Genomic DNA, 17,486 nt, shown 5'->3' on the forward strand with positions numbered 1-17,486 from the left:
CTTTGCAGTCTGGCGAGCGCTGCATAATGGGGCTTCAGCTGTAACATGCAATGTAACTGACAGCAACGCTGAAACGCATGGAGCCAACACCGTTTTCCAAAAATTCACCTTATGATTCCAGCATTGCGTGAGAGACTGCTGAGTGAGTGACAGCAGCTAGCTAGTGCCAGAAATACAAGTTTAAATCTGCGACGTGCAGCCATACAGTATCTGTTGCTAGATAGTCTTTTCTTTCACTGACTAAAATCCCTGCTAAAATTGTTTAATTTCTGAAAACATCATGTGGGGTTTAGTGTCTTGATCAAGGACACTTACAATGCAGACAGGACAGTCTTTTGAGTCTGCTGGACTACCTCTCATCTCTAAGAGACTGAGGGGCTAAAGAAAGACCAAACATATAGATGTCCTTAGACATCAGGGCTCCAGAAGGTTCTTCCTGAAGCGCTGATAATCTACCTGGAGACATTTACTTTGGGAAAAAAGGGTTAAAGGATTCTCAGAGCAAACACCCAAAAAACTGTTGCTTTGTTGTTTTGGATCCATAGACTAGCTGTGAAATCAAACCACCAAGAGATCTGTATCTGTCCATATGGATCATCAGTGATCAGCAGATAAAAACCCTTTGGTGAACCAGCCAATAAGTAAAAGACTTGTGGGATGTACGACGGGCACGTGCTTTAAAATGTCCTAAATGTTGGCTCATTATATGTAATATATAATCTAGTCACAGTAAAACATCCATGTTGTCAGCAGTCCTGTCAGTGGTGATATACTATTAGCACATCCTGCTTGAATACTTGTCCTGAGAGCAGATCTGTAACCATAACAACAGAGTCCAGGACTGCCAGCTACAAGAAGATTATAGCCTGTTCATGTGTGAGCGTGCTAAAACTAAACATCAGAAACGACCCACTCACCCACACACATCCTCTGACACACTCACTACATCACTCCCACACTCTCCCACAGTGGAACCAAGCCCTACCTTCCAGCATTGATGAGCCCAGCATCTTGTCCGGAGCAGATATCCTCCAGAATAAAAGCCTCATCACAGGTGGACATGTTAATGTGGGTCAAGTTTGGTTTACACACATCCAACCAATAGGGCGTGTGTTGACCAGTGGACAGCTGGAGAATATCAGTTATCAATGCTGTCACACACAGACCGAAGACATGGACGCCTGTGAACAGCAACAGCAAACAAAGGATGAGTAGTTACATCTTCATGTTACTGTTCTAGCTGTTGCCTGTTTGTTTGTTTATTTCTGTTTCCACGGCTCAATTGCTGAAAACACACAACATTGGTTGTGTGAGCAGGATGTCCTCACCTATGAAGCGCACGGCCCTGCGGATGTAAGAGTTGAAGTTACAGCCTGCTGCGTTGATGTTGGCCTCCGTCTGTGAGGCTGATGACCTCCTGGACAGATAGCAGTACAGGATGGCCTCCCCTATAAGAATCTACACAGACAGATACAAATAAAAGATGGTTGGCAATGCACATTTTATATGTATATTTTATTTATTTTTTGTAACTTTTGCTTTTCTGTCAACCTACTGCTTCAAACATGTGCTTTAATCTCACAATGTGAAAAGTCAAAATGAAGTTTAAACCCAAGTAATGAAGGTGACCTGTGTGTTGGGCCTCTGAAATAGTGCGTTAAGATAATATTACAATTGGCTTTCTTGACTTTTGTGATTTCTAACATGTCACGTAGTACTAACTTGGTTTCAATCATTCGTACCAAGTAGACAATTTCTTAAATTTCTCTAAGCATTTTGATTTGTGTGAATGTGCAACATCCTCGGCCTCCTGGTATTAATCCCGTACTGGATTGTGAGGATACAGAACAAGAATTACCTGATACACTAAGGCCAGTTTGTACAGATATAACGTAATTCTGGTAGGAAACAAACTGTACTGGTTGGGCTGTACTAGCAGTTAGCAATCATTTAATTACTTGTTGTATTTTAAGTTTACAAAGGGGAGTTTGTAAACTAGATTCTGCTAGCTGGGTTAAAGGGATATTAATGCATTTGACCTCCCTACATGTATGACCACAGACCTGGTAGCACATGGAGACGTGTGGCGTGATTACTTACAGTTGCGGTGGGAGCGGCAAAGGCCAAGCTGAAGAGCAGAGGCAGTGTGCAGACTTCCTGTCTTGGCAGGATGTAGGGCAGGGACAGACTGCGGTCATTGCAACTGTACCCTGAATGCACCGGCTGGAATATATCCGTCAGTTCCAGAAAATAAAGACTGACAACTGAGGAGGCCAGGATAGGGAGCTGCGGTAAAGAAACAACAACACAATTTAAGCGAGGAAATGTTTTTAGAATTAAGTCAAGCTTTATTCATATAACTTCAAATCTTAACCTTTTTCCTGGCCACTATGACCCAGTGTTTGTTAATGAGGTGAGGTTGGGTCTCTGTAGATTATACAGTCTAGATGGCTCTACTTGAAATGTGACTTGAGGTAATTATGTTATCATTTAAGCCAATATAGAAAATAGATTTAATTGAATTGTTTCGTCAAAGCAACAGAAAGTTTGCTGAAGAGTCAGGGAGTTGGGCCAGTAACTAATGGCCATTGGAGGAACTGTCCAACATTTAACCACTATAAGTAGTACATTACATCAGGGCTGTGTATTATGTTGTATTATTATTATAGCAGCTTGTCTACAGGGCTACACACTATGTTTTTTTGTACCACTGTCTCAAAAATAATTTCAACCGCTCTGTGAGTCAGTGCAAATCATCAAAAAAGATTTCCTTTTACTTTGTTGTAGTCATCTATCAGGATTATCTGCAGAAAAAAAACATAATTCAAAAATTTAGGAAATTAAACTTTAAAAAAAGGATTGATAAAAAAAATGTAATCTGGGAAGTTTTTTATACAAGCTCAGAGTTAGTGTTCCCTCTGTAATATCTCTTGTATATTGCTGTGAAAACATCTTCAAACACAAGTTCCCTCAGGCAGAATCTACTTTCACTCCCTCATTCAGAATCTCTCAGTCTCTATTTCTCCCAGTGATTACTCCATCAGCTGATTGTGGGCGTTCACTTTAAACTAAACAGCAGATTCTGCAGTTTCCACTCACATCATGGCTGTCAAACTCTTTAATAGGTTCTCCTTTCAGCTGCTGTTAGTTGTCATTCAGCTCAAACCAGTTGTGACCCTTCTCCACCCAGTCACCTCCAATCAGTTTCAGTTCTGCTCCTCTTTCCTCAACTCCCTTCATGGTGGTGATGATGGGAATCAGCATCACCAGCCATGGTTATTATATTTCAGGATGGAGTCCGACTGCCAAAGACTTTGCATTATTCAGATGTTGTGCATTTGTAAAACATAACATTTATACAATCCTCTCCTGATTGAACTGTATTAATTCAAGTGTGTATGTAAATAGTCTGTGCATCATGAGTGCCGAATCATGTGGAGGAAACCGCAGGGAAAATGAACACAATGCCTTCCACAGAGCCATAAGAGCAACATGTAAGATACATTTTTAAAAGCATAAAACTCCCCAGCAGGCCTAATTGATCCTGAATGTCTGCCACCACTTCTATCTGATCATTTATGACATCATTCTGGCCATTATTATATTCAACAGTTTACTGCATTACACATTTTCACTTTTCTCAAAATCCCAATTTTTCTCGGTTAACAATTATATGATGCTACATTAGTGCAGATGTTTTGTTTTTGTGAACTGTAACTCCACCACCAAAACATTATCTTGAGGATTTCCGGCCTGTAGTAATCCTTTCTGTATTTATTCCAAGTAATACATGAAATAAATAATTGTAGGAGGGTTTACAGAAACATGGTGCCAGTAAATAGTACCTGCCTCAGGAGCTGCTCACCCACCTACGACATGTTCAGTACTTCACAGAAATAGAACCCACTTAAACGTCTATATCTACATAACATTTCACATAGTTAAAAGGTGAAACTGACTTTTTAGAAAGCGCAGGGATGGATAATACACCCTTTCTGAAAGAAATACATTAGAAACATAAAGCTTCCCTGAAAGTGGGGCAGCAGATGTGTGCACCAACAACAAGCCAAAAGAAACACATTCATTAATACAGCAGACGTCCTGCTGTTCTCAGGTTGCTCTATTACCACTATGTTGATCAAAACACCAATAATTGAACTGAGAACTGAACTAAGAACACTGCATCCTGAAGCTGAACTAAGAACACTGCATACTCATTGTCCCTGACCAAATGAATCCTCACAGGTGACACTGTTGGTAGGTTACATACTGTATACCATAAGACCCCATTATCACTGATTTATCTATGTTAAAAAAAATTCACTCGACCCCTCGGAGTAAAATCAATATAACAGAGACATTTATTTGTTGCAAGGAAGGAGCAGATTCAGAAGTACGAAGTGATAGAGGAATTGCATATCTAAGACTGCTCAAAGAATGAGCAAAGCACTACCTTCTTAAATAGCTTAAGGTTATCAATACTCAGAGGCCACCATGACTTCTTCATGGCTTCATCCCACCATTACGTCTTTAGATTGGCCTCAACATGGGATGATAACAATAGAATTGCACATTCTTTCAGACAGAGACATACAGATTTCTCAGTCACGTTGCTATCAGGAAACATGCCAAGCTTGTGTGTAAGAATAAACAGAGACAGTAAGATGAGAAGTCTGAATATAACAGTGAAACAGTAACTGATTAAGAGTAAATACATTTTTCTTCCAACAATCTATAACCTGTCAGCAGACATTTTACAGATATATCAATATTATCGTGGATCTGATTCGTGAAGCTATTTTTAAAACAAACTTTAAAAATGCTGCTAAACAAAATTAAACACAAAATTTGGTCATTTGCGAATAATTTCCGTCAATGAGTTTAAAATATATGAAGTCAGAAGTTGGCGCTTTAGGTTTGCATGGCTGTTCTCCCAGGGAACCCAGCAGAAGAGCTAGAGTTGCAAACCGTAAACCAAGCGCGTCCCTCGGCCATCAAACACACGTACAAAGATTGAGAGGTTTGAAGGAATTTGTTCAAGTTTATTGTTCTTTTATGTTTCTTGTTGTCCCGAGTCAAAGACAAGCATCTGTGTGTTATGGGAATATCCAGGAAACATCCAGGAGAAACAGCTGATCAATGTCGAAATGTATTCAACAGAGGTTTTTTGTGCAACTAAGGATATGTTATTGATGTATTTTACCAATTCCATACAGTGGTCAAATAAAATAGTTCAAAACTTGCATAAAATCATGTGAATGGAAACACGGCTTGTGTGTCCAGCACTGTTTGGTGCTCTAGCTGCTGAAGGTGTACTGAATGCAGATGTGACGGATGGGGAAAGCGGCATGGAAGGAGAAGACTCATACGATGATTTTCCCAGCTTTTATTCGCTCCTGCAGAAGACAATAACACACACAAATTGCCTTTTGGTCTCGGTCTCTCTCTCTCTCTCTCTTTCTCTCTCTTTCTCTCTCTTTCTCTCTCTCTCTCTCTCTCTCTCTCTCTCTCTCTCTCTCTCTCTCTCTCTCTCTCTCTCTCTCTCTCTCTCTCTCTCTCATCCACTTCACTCAGCAATACACAATACCACTGTCAGGGGAAGATGGCATAACAACAAATCTGAAGTATAACAATTCTTTTCAAAACCATGATTCGTAACATACAAGGAAAAAACTGCAACACCAGGTGGGTAAAATGAGTAACAGCGCTACACACATCCACTTTCTAAACAACAACAACAGAGTTTACACAGAGAAAATATACGTCATGGCGGCTCAATGTAATGCTAATGGTGCCAAAGAGGCTAAATGAAACAGCCACAAAACATATATGTTCACAGTATAAATAACACACAACAGCTGGACAACGTGGTCGCTTTTGCAGTCATCATCGCGTGTAACATAACAAATTAAGTTTTTTAAGGATTTTACAAAATAGTGCAACATAATTTTCCACACAACTTACCCTCAACAATGCAGAGTACCATTGTGAGGGGAAGACGGGACGAGGAAGCTTGGGAGGCGAAGAAGAGGGGAGGCCGATTTTAGAAATAACGCTAAATAAAAAAAGCATCAAGATAATATGCACACATACTCAACAGGATTGTTAAATGATAAACAAAATACATTATTATGAACTAAAATTAAGAAATGACAAAGTGTATTTTTAACGCCGTCCCACAAACACAAGCTTTTAAACGACCAACCCAACTTTACAGAAACACTGTTGTTCCTTAACTTCATCGTCTTCTGTCTCAATCTCCAGGTGATGTGGTGGTTCTCTCTTCACTGTGATCTATAGCTTTAGCATCTATTTTTATCTGTTTTTTTACTGCTGAATCAGTTTGACATCCTTCAAACACATATTGTAGACCTTTCTATCTGCTTCTCTCTGAAATGGCTTTTTATTCAGACAGCAGTTAGTGACAGTGTGGGCTCCATGGTAACCCTCACAGCTAGACGGAGAAGCAGCTTAGCGAAGGAACAGTTGTCATATTTAGCGTATAAATTATTGTGTTATGGCAAAAAACATTTTGTCAGGTCAGAGTAACCTTTTACCTTTGATCACTAATTTCAGGAGTTCATCCATACCAAACTTCCCTCCAGGCATTCCCAGGATATTGTGTCCATGACACTGGGCCAGACGGACAGACGGATAACTTAATGCCTCCAGCATGACTGTAACTGGCAAAATTATAAACATTCGGAATGTAAACCTTCCAAAGTGTACTATACCATGCATATTTAATTAAGTGAGTACAATCATGATTTTTAAGACCCATAGTCAACCAAAGCCACTGTGCACACAGAGAAACCAGGCTGCAGTGGGGATGTTTTTCTCCGCTTAACGTCTCTAGCCCTGAACACACAGATGTAAAAATACACCCCATTCAGAGGGCCATGTTGCCTAGCAGCCAGTTGGTGGGTAGGATGGTGTGACAGTGTGTGAGATAGAAAATGTAGGAGAAACAGAGCAGCTCTGTCAGGGAGAAAGGAGAAATGCACAATAATTATGATAGATTCAGATCGTCCAAAAGCCAAGAAAATTCAGCCCTATCACCAAACACTCAGAGCATATATATATATATATATATATATATATATATATATATATATATATATATATATATACACACACACTCATGTCCAATTTTGTCATCTGGCCAGACTTCACATTACATTAACTGACGCTTATCTAAAGCGACTTACAGCAAAAATGTAAGTCGCTTTGGATAAGTGACTTACATTTTTGCTCTGTACACCGTAGACACAGCAACAATTAGGGGTTAAGTGTCTTGCTCAAGGACACAACAACATGGACTAGCGGAGCCGGGGATCGAATCTTCCGATTAAAAGATGGACATGCTGACTGAGCCACAGTCGCCTTCACAAAATACATAATTCTGTAAAAAATAAGCCAAGCTGAAACTATCCTTGATCATGCGCTCCGTTTCCAGTTAAGATGGCAATATTTTGAGGAAAGCATAAAATCAACAGACTTGAGTCATTAGTCATTCAACCATTATTCAGTTTGCCAAACACTTAATATACAGGATTGCCTATCGCTACCCTTAGCGGGATCAAACATTGGTTTGGAAACTGGCGTGCAGTGGGCAGGAAACACTCCACACCGACACATCAGGCTGACTCTGGAACGATACACGAGCAGAACTTTGATTAAGAGTTTTATCTCAACGCTTCGAAACGTCATATATCAACTAATTCTGGAGGTCACTGGATGTCTGGCCAACGAGACAAGACATCAGCCTGTTTTGTACGACCACCCGTCGCCTACTCGGTGAGCATACTGCATGTCCCCATACCTTTACCATCTGGAGGAGGCGGGGATTGAACTGCTAATGTGCCAACTGTTTGGCACACTGGCCAAGTGATGTGGAGTGGGAGAGGAATGGCAGGGTTCTCTCCATCCCACTAAGAAAGCCAAATAGCCTAAACTGCTATAACGTTAATGCTAACTTCATACTCACGTCAGTCTCCCTCGCTCTCTCGCTAACATCATGCATAAAAAACTTACACAATGAGTTATTCCTTGAAGGAGTTCACAACTTGCATAATACATTTGAGTTTTAAAAAAAAAACTCCTAAAAACAGTCACTACGCTTACATAACCTGGCGGGAATCCTGCTGTTTTTACTGACATTGTTAGCATACATACAGCCTTTTGTCAGAAATATTTCAGAGCAAATATGGACACTATTCAAATGCCCTTGTCGAAGCTTTACCTATGAGAGTTTGTCTGAAGCAGCTTACCACGACACACTGTGAGTAACTGCTGAAATACTGCTGGGAGATGTATATATCCACAATATGTATTTCACTTGTATGAATGTTTACTGTGCTGTGCTTACGATGGGGACTTGAGCTTCACTGGTGATACTTTGTCTTCCCAGCACGGAGCCCAATGCAACACATTTGACAACCTGTTTGTGCTGAATACACTTTGTTTGTTACTCATTTTTACTAAAACTTTGGTCAAACTTTTATGGGATATTTTATGATTCTTAATAAACTCATGATTCCATTTGTTGGCCAATACTTTTTTTTCCAGTTTTAGAATTTATGGGCAAGGGCAATCTGCTGTGTTCAGCCTTGATTAGAAGTGGGTTTCCCTCAATGCATAGCTGCACACCGACACACACAGTCAGAGCAGAAAAAACATACTCAAGTTTCTGTGAAATTTACCTCAGCTAGTCTGATCACATAGCCACATAAAGTGGGTTGTAGCTTAAAAAGCGGAAAGTGCTACCAATAAAGTTGGGCGATGTAATACATTTCAAACCGGTTTGAGACAAAGTCAAACACCAGACCAGACCTGTATACAGAATTTTAATTCTAGGTGTTGCACTTGATTCAGAGGAGCAGCCTGCCACGAGAATGAGAATAGCTGGTCCACCTTAAAAGGTCAGCCCACCTTAAGAGAGCCTTGAGAGATCGAGGAACAGTACCTATTGTTTTTCTTGTGCTGTCTGGTGGCACACCAAAGAAAGGTGGACATCATCCACTCAGACCGCAGCAGCGAATAATCGCCATGCATGATCAAGAGAGCGGCTTTCTCTCTCCAGAGGTAGCAACGGCTTACTTAATAGTGCTTTACAGCTTCACCCCAAGTAATAGAGCATGTGTTAAGAAGTAATTGTAGTTTCATCAAAAGGAAAATGAATATGTGTCAATAAAACCCCTTCATTTCACTCTTGCTTTCTAGCTTGTTGACTAACAGGAATTTGATGGAAACATGTCAACCCCAAGAGATTTTTCTACATCTGTAACACTGAGATAGATTTCCATTTCATTTTTCTGGCAGGCAGTTGTGGGCAATGTTGCAAATCAATCAGTGAAATTGCTTTATGGCAATATGCAACATACTGTATTGTAGCATATTTGATTCACTGAATTAGGTAAAAGCAGACATTCACATCTGGGCCCTATTCCTCGTACGTGGTTCAAAAAAAGTTGATCAAATGTCCTATTATCCATCTTAAATTACCCGATGACTGACAGGCTAACTCGGTTCATCAAAGGCTGATCCACGCTCAAACAGTCTCGTTAATTAAAATCAGAGGTCAGTCATCAGGATAATTGCGCGTGCACGTCTGCTTAAAAGAACAAATAATCAAATACAGAATTTTCGATCTTCTAAAATAAACTCAAAGGACAAGCCTCTTGGTTCTCTGCTGAGGAGCAGGAGATGACCATGAACGCATTTGAGGAGGTTAAGACCATAATCATGGTAAAGTCTAATACTGCGTTCACAACAGACGTTGCACGTTTAGTGTGAATGCAGCTTAACACTGTCACTGCTACAAGGGCTGGACATAAGCATGGCAAAATATAAGACAAGTTAAATGTGTCAGTGTTGGGAGAATGTATCGGCAAATTGTACGTGCCTCATCCCCCAAATCAATCAGATTATATTTATTTAAATGTGACCGCTGACAGTAGTATACAAATTAATATATACTTATGAGGATATATATACTGTATGCACGTATGTATCATGTACTATCTATGTGTATATTCATGTAGGTGTAGATTACCATATAACTAGTAGTTTCAACATGTGTATGTATTATTCATAATCAGAAATTCAATCAAGCAGTGAAAGGAAATTGTGTGTGATTCTCTCTATTCTTATCATGAGTACACCTTAATCATTTTCTACAATAATGGTATGTATGATGTACTAATAACGATGTCATATAATTATGAATGCTTTCAACTAGGGTTGCAAAATTCCAGGAATATTCAAAGTTGGAAACTTTCCACGGGAATAATTTGCAATAAATGGGAATATACGGGAACTATCGGGAATTAACTGGAAATTTTGGGGTAATTTAACTGTATTTACCTTGTCATAAGCAGACACGCATGCAAACATTTATAATACAACTTTTAAAAATAACCTTTTGGACATTCCGAAAGCTGCAAATAATCAAGGTGATGGTGTACTTTTGTGTGGACATACATACTTCCTGCTCTCACTGCTGTAAAAAGTCTACTGTACACAAATAAACTTTGTATTAACTAGTTCAGTTCATAGTCCATAATTTAAAATTTTGAACTAAGTTCACAGCTCTAAAAAATGAACTAGTTCAGTTATTTTTTTTTCAATATGTTGTGAGCTGTAATTGAAATCTCTATCTGTCTGCAATACCGCTCTTGGCGTCTACGCAACTCGGCGCTCTCACACTTGCCAGGCATCGGGCTGAAACGTTCAGACGCAACACTGATGACAAAGACGTCAAAAACAACAGAATGTTTTATGTTTACATTTATGTTTCTGGCAGACAATGTTCCCAACCAGTTGCATTCAGGATCCAGCTGAGCTCGGCGAACATAGTCTTATTCTCAACTACATTTAAGTTCTCTGTTATATGCTTTTGCAAAAAACGTAGGCACATTGCTTTCTTTCAAAATTCCCGAGCCAAAATTCCCGTGGAAACTTTACGGAAATTTACCGGAAAATTTCCGCCCCTTTGCAACTCTACTTTCAACACATGCAGAGGTTTCTTAAGCGCTAAATAAGCGTGACGAACAGCACGGCATGCCGCAGCTGATAGTCTATGAATACAGTATTTGATACGAGACGGCTGGTGCCCGGCTGCACTGTATGGTGTTCAAGTCATGAGCTCGTACAGGAAGTCCTCATGATGTGAGCTCGACAGGAAGTCATCATGAAGTAAGCCCGTACAGGAAGTCATCATGAAGTAAGCCCGTACAGGAAGTCATCATGATGTGAGCTCGACAGGAAGTCATCATGAAGCTCGTACAGGAAGTCATTATGATATCAGCTCGTACAGGAACGACGAATTTTTGATTATTGCTTAAAATTAGGCAAACAAATGTTTCATACTTATAAGTAATAAGATCATTTTTGTAAATAAACACTAGAATGCAACTAGCAGAAGCAAAAAGATAACGGCTATAAAAGCAAACTCCAATCCCATGACATCATGTCACCACCATTAAGCTAAATGATGACATTTTGTAGTCTCATTTAGCTACTTGCTAGCAAACACCTTTATCAAGACATGTAAAAAGTGGGATTAAAAGGTGTATATTTCCTGACATATTTTGTGTTTTACAAGACAAACTTAAACTCTGTTACACTTGTTTTAACTACAGACCTAAATTGTAAAATGCTGACTTATTTGGATGTTTTGGGACTCATTTCTACAGCACTCTGTCAACATGCAAATTAAGGACAAGTCATGTTGGAGCTTTATATTGAAGACTAAATGTCAGGTAATCTCAGTTTTTGCTGCTTCAATTTAGCCCCGGTCTTAATTTTTTATCTGTCATCAAGCTTTATGAAAACGCAATACTTAATGGCTTGAACACTCTTTTAACGTAACTAAATTGACAGGGTAGATACGATCAATGTGAATCATATAAATGCCTTTATTTATATATTCCAGCAATTTAGGTTGCCTGCTAACGCAGTTAGTTGTAAGCAGTAAAGAGACTGTCTGTATTTGTTGCAGCATGACCTGCCAGTACACTCTGTTGGTCAAGGACTTGGTTAACCCACTGCAACCCCAAATTCAACACCTGATGATGCAAGCATGGGCTGACCAAAAGCAAGCACAACTCAATACAGCCCGAGACCTTTGATCATTCCTATTTCAATCTTAGACTAAAACGTGACTGTCTTGTTGCTGATCAGCCTGTGGTTAACTTTGTTATCATGAGGAGAACAAAGCACGGCTGCCACTGACTTATGTTCTGTAACACAATGTGTAAGCATTCTGTCAATAACAGATATAATGGAACATTTTCTCTGTGGATGTGCGAAGGAGAAATGGAGTCTCTGAATCAAAGTTGTCTTTCGTCCGTTTATTCTTGCAATAAGGAAAAGTATGCAACAGCCACTCAGAGCAGTCTGTGACCCAAGATTCAATGAAACAACAGTCTCAACCCTACTTTATAGATGATGAGGGTTACGCTTCCAAGCCATGGTGATACAAAGAAAAACGCTCAGTCATGGCATGTGTTTGACCTCTTGTCCCTTGGTCCTTGAGATCAAAGAAGTTACATTTTCCTTTGCCCTGGGAAAACAACCTCCTATCTGTTCACAACCCCCAATCTGTTTAGGACCCCCTTAAAACAATACATACAGTAAGAAAAACTGGCCTGATCTACTTCCCCTTACACCATCTGACTCAACCATCTCTGAGAAACATCTAAATCAGTTTAGACTCTATCATCACATGACATTAAAATACTATATTTTACCATTACACCGGTCCATTACAATTAGGCTTACACTAGCCTAATTGTAGTAATGGTCCTTTAGGTGACAGAACAACAGTAATGTAACTTTCTTTGACAAGGGAAATACTGCAAAATCACAACAAGACACTGGAATGGGGCCTCATTCATCAAGGCCTGTCAGAGACTCTGCAGTCACACACTCTTCTGTTTCTGTCTTCCTATTTTAATAGGAAAATCAAAATGTAGGTTATGTCCAAACAAAAGTCCTCCTTGAGGGCCACATCTATTACCATCACCACTACTACTACTGACATACTACTAATACATGTAATCATCATTTTGAATGTAAAAGTGCACATTGTGGAGCCTTCAGTCTGGGGGCGTATCCAAATGCAGCATCACAGACTTTAGTCCTGGCCGAGGAACAATGAACCAGACATGGAACACAGGCCACATCACATCATAACGATGATTTAATTCTGTGAGTGTGGCATGATATCAACACATATGTTCACGTTTGGATAGTTAATTCAAAATGGTCTATCAAGGTGTTTTGGCGGATGATGAAATGAATGATGAGCATTCTTGCATGAAAAAAGGCGTATATATCTTTGGATCCTGCCCAACACAAAACTGCTGTATTATACACACAAGGACTCATGGCACCCTGTTGAGACTGCAGTGTCACTGGTTGCAAAAAGAACGGGGTAAACAGGGATGAGGTGAATACAGATTCTCAGGATCACTGCTATCAAACTGCATGGGATTACATACTGTCTGGCAAATTGCTATGTGCCATCTAAAGGCTGTACAAGGATCCATCATGAGAACTTCATATTTATGAGCAGTATAATCAGATTGTGGTATTCAGTGTTGTTCCCTTTGACCAGCTAAACAGTCAGGGAACCAGGCAATACAGCAGTCAACATATCAGACAGACAGCAGCCTGCTCCACTTGCACCTCTGATATGATAAACATATAGATTTACATATATAGATAGATATAAACACACACACATACATACATACATACATACATACATACATATATATATATATATATATATATATATATATATATATATATATATATATATATATATATATATATATATGCATAAATAGATAGATATAGACAGATAGACGGATAGACAGATAGACAGATAGACAGATAGATAGATAGATAGATAGATAGATAGATAGATAGATAGATAGATAGATAGATAGATAGTTCACCTCTACAAAATAAAAGCACGGCAGCAGAGTTACGCTGTCCTTGGTCTCATTCCCGCCTTTCAGTCGCTCCTTAGCGCGAGACATAACGAGCGGCTGGTGGTCTCTCCCTCTGCCGGGAGACAGGGAGCTGTACTTGATTCCCGTCGTAATTTTGACGAAATTCCGACGGACTCCGGTTCCCCCAAGCCCTTAACGGCTGACCTCCATCGCCCGACGAGGTGAGCTGGAAGTGTCGAAGCCTGCTAATGTGATTGGTCCGTGGCAACTCTAAAATGCGTTTTTTTGGGCTTCAAAAAATTGTGAAGGCGCAAGACTGGCATAGTCTCCCTCAAAGCTGTTCGCTCTGTGTGTTGACATTAAATTGCTTCCTCAAAATGTGTCGGTGTTCAGAGAAGAGGATTTCTCAGTCAGCCCGGTAACTCTGACGCGTATCCACTCCTCTCCTCCGGCTCTGCTCTGCTGCAGCCAGCAGGTGACCGTCCTTAAGTTAGCCACAATAACTAGCAATGTTTCCTGTTCGGATTTTCAAAATAAAGCCACTCTACTCTTTCTCAGCACAGTTTCCTATTTAATCAATAACTTCCCTTGGCATTCTAAATAACATTTTGGCAACATTTTCTAATGTTACAGTTATTTACAGATAGGTTTTGCTTTTAAATTTGATGTTAGAATTTTACTACAGAAATATTGACCTCATCTGGTCTATCGCGGCTGATTTTCGCAAACTTGACGCAGCTGCTGGTGCAGGCCGCTAGCAGAGAGCAGATACATGAGGAGAAGTCTACTTAATGACGTCTCACTCTGCACCAAATTAAGGCGTACTGTATTTTCAGTCACTTGAGCGACGTGAAACCCGTATACCTCTTGGTGAACTTTTTATGCTAAGTGAATGGTTCTCTTCGTAAATTGTTCACAGTAGTTCACCCAAAGGTATAGCTAGTGGGGTACTGGTATCGAAATACGAAAAGAAGAAAGATTCTAAATACCAATAGGGGTTGGAGGGACATGTGAGTGTACTTGGGATTGGCAGAGAGGCTGAGGTGGGATGTTTGTTAGCCCAAGACTGTTGATTGTCAAACCTGTTGTTTTGTCATTTACAGCCTTCGTGGCCGTTTGCTGTCCACTAATACGTCTAGATAAGCAAGCAATAACGTCTCCTACCTTGCTTTCCTTACCAAAGGTAGCGACATTTGGTAGTGAAAAGAAAGCCTGAATTCCATTCAAATCTAATGTTTTGGCGGCTATGTAAAAAACATTAACTTGTCTTGGAATCTGAAATGTTGTGCTACACTTATTTTTTCATGAAATATTTACTGTGTCAAATAATGATTTTACTAATTGTATTTCAGTTTTAGACCATTTTCACTTCTCTGCAAAGTTCCAGTGTCGTTCCTGGGGTTAAGTTTGGGCTACGTTTAACATTGTTTTGTTAAATTAGTGAGGTAAAGCTAAATACAATACAGTATTTTGGAGGGGTGAAAGTATTCAGTGTTGGTCTCTCCTATGATCCCTCACACCCATCTCTCCTGGACCGGGCCCCTAACATAGATTCTCCATTACCTGTATTGTATCAAAATAATCCACAACTCCCTGCTTAGCTGGATATTACTAGTAGTTCATTTTTTAACTGTTTATTTAGTTAATTTTTACGTTTTCAACTCAGTGTGTAGCGCATGGATTTCACCAACAGAGTGATAGATCTTATGCTTATACAACCTTTGGAGGAAAACCAAAACTGATCGATGGGCGTGACATCAGAAGTGTGCTAAAAACCTATTTTCCGCACGGGTCGCGCGCATGAGCGTGCGTGTGTGTATGTGAACGCCCCCTTTCGCACAACACAGCCATGCTCGTGATAATATGTGGGCCACTCAGCCTCCAGGACACACAGGAACAACGCACATGGCCACATAGGGCCTCGGGCCAGCCTGCAATATGTTGTCAGCTAGTCCGACACCACACACGGGTCTGTCGTATCTATCCCCTCAACGCTGTCATAATATGGCCGAAGTAAACTGAAAAGCTAAAGGTACTCGTTTCTTTTAAACAGATCAATCATTGTGTTTTCATTAATAATCTATACAAAAGTATGTTGATTTATTTAATCAGCAACACTAAACAAAACAAACGGAACACCTGAGAGAAAAGTGGTTCAGGTGGTCCATTTCCTAAGTCTGGTCTGAAGCGTTTTTTGAATGTTCTCTGCATATATGGTGCGCTTAATGCATTGTCTATACATTTGAACTAATAATATGAACCACAAGAGGTATATCACATATGCTTGCAATTAAGATTGCAAAGGGGCGGAAAGTTTCCGGTAAATTTCCGGAAAGTTTCCACCGGAATTTTGGCTCGGGAATTTTGGGAATTTGAAAAAAAGAAATGTGTTTTTTGCAAAAGCATATAACAGGGAACTTAAATGTAGAACTTAATGTAGAACAAGACTATGTACGCCGAGCTCAGCTGGACCCTGAATGCAGCTGGTTGGGAACATCGTCTGCCAGAAACATAAACGTAAACGTAAAACGTTTTGTTGTTTTTGACGTTTTTGTCATCAGTGTTGCATCTGAATGTTTCAGCCCGATGCCTGGTAAGTGTGAGAGCGTCGAGTTGCGTAGAGGCCAAGAGCGGTATTGCAGACAGATAGAGATTTCAATTACAGCTGCAACATATTGAAAAAAAAATAACTGAACTAGTTCATTTTTTAAAACTGTGAACTTAGTGCAAAATTTTGAATTATGAACTATGAACTGAACTAGTTCATGTAGAAAGTGAACTTTCCCAACACTGTTTGTCATTAGCATATTGATTAGTTGTTAAACTGAAGCCATGTTCATTTTAATACCAAGTTTATTTGTATACAGTAGACTTTTTTTTACAGCAGTGAGAGTCGGACGTATGTATGTCCATACAAAAGTACACCATCACCTCCATTATTCGCGGCTTTTGGAATGTCAAAAAAGTCATTTTTAAAAGTTGTATTATAAATGTTTGCATGCGTGTCTGCTTATGACAATATAAATACAGTTAAATTACCCCAAAATTTCCAGTTAATTCCTGTTAATTCCCAATAATTCCCGTATATTCCCGTTTATTCCCGTTAATTCCCGATAATTCCTGTATATTCCCGTTTATTCCTGTTAATTCCTGTGGAAAGTTTCCATCTTTGAATATTCCCGGAATTTTGCAACCCTACTTGCAATATACATTTAGTATACACAACCTGTTATGGACTACCTAAACATTACATGATTTGTTTATGTACTAGTTTTTTAGCTGGGATACTATACATTTCTCAATACTTTTTATATGTACCTTGATGTACTACAAGGTAAACAAGTCAGAGCTGAAAAATGAGAAAATTCCTTTCTAAGTTAATTATATTTTTAGATTAAATATTACCAAAGGCCTGTTTTACTTGAATACAATTCTTAAATGGAACAAAACAATGTCAGTGAGCAGTGCTTTTATACTTGACTACTCAAAACGTCTGCAGGTTCATGAAACTGAAGCTGCTAA

General features: G+C 39.5%; 1 protein-coding gene across 2 annotated transcripts in view; it reads right to left on the bottom strand.

Annotated features, from left to right (window-relative positions):
• LOC137781331 (phospholipid phosphatase-related protein type 4-like) overlaps nt 1-14,407 on the bottom strand; it is a 33,059-nt gene extending 18,652 nt beyond the window's left edge. For both annotated transcript variants that reach the window (XM_068570045.1, XM_068570037.1), the window contains exons 1-4: nt 13,968-14,407; nt 2,101-2,286; nt 1,329-1,458; nt 986-1,181 (exon numbers count right to left, since the gene is read on the bottom strand). In XM_068570045.1, the coding sequence (XP_068426146.1) occupies nt 986-1,181; nt 1,329-1,458; nt 2,101-2,286; nt 13,968-14,051 (596 nt within the window). In that variant the 5' untranslated portion in view covers nt 14,052-14,407. The remainder of the gene's footprint in view (nt 1-985; nt 1,182-1,328; nt 1,459-2,100; nt 2,287-13,967) is intronic.
• Between the last annotated feature and the right edge of the window lie 3,079 nt (nt 14,408-17,486).

The sequence above is a fragment of the Clinocottus analis genome, unplaced genomic scaffold (genome assembly GCF_023055335.1).
Source record: "Clinocottus analis isolate CAN_PGR_092001 unplaced genomic scaffold, fCliAna1.0.p SCAF_11, whole genome shotgun sequence".
NCBI lineage: Eukaryota > Metazoa > Chordata > Actinopteri > Perciformes > Cottidae > Clinocottus > Clinocottus analis.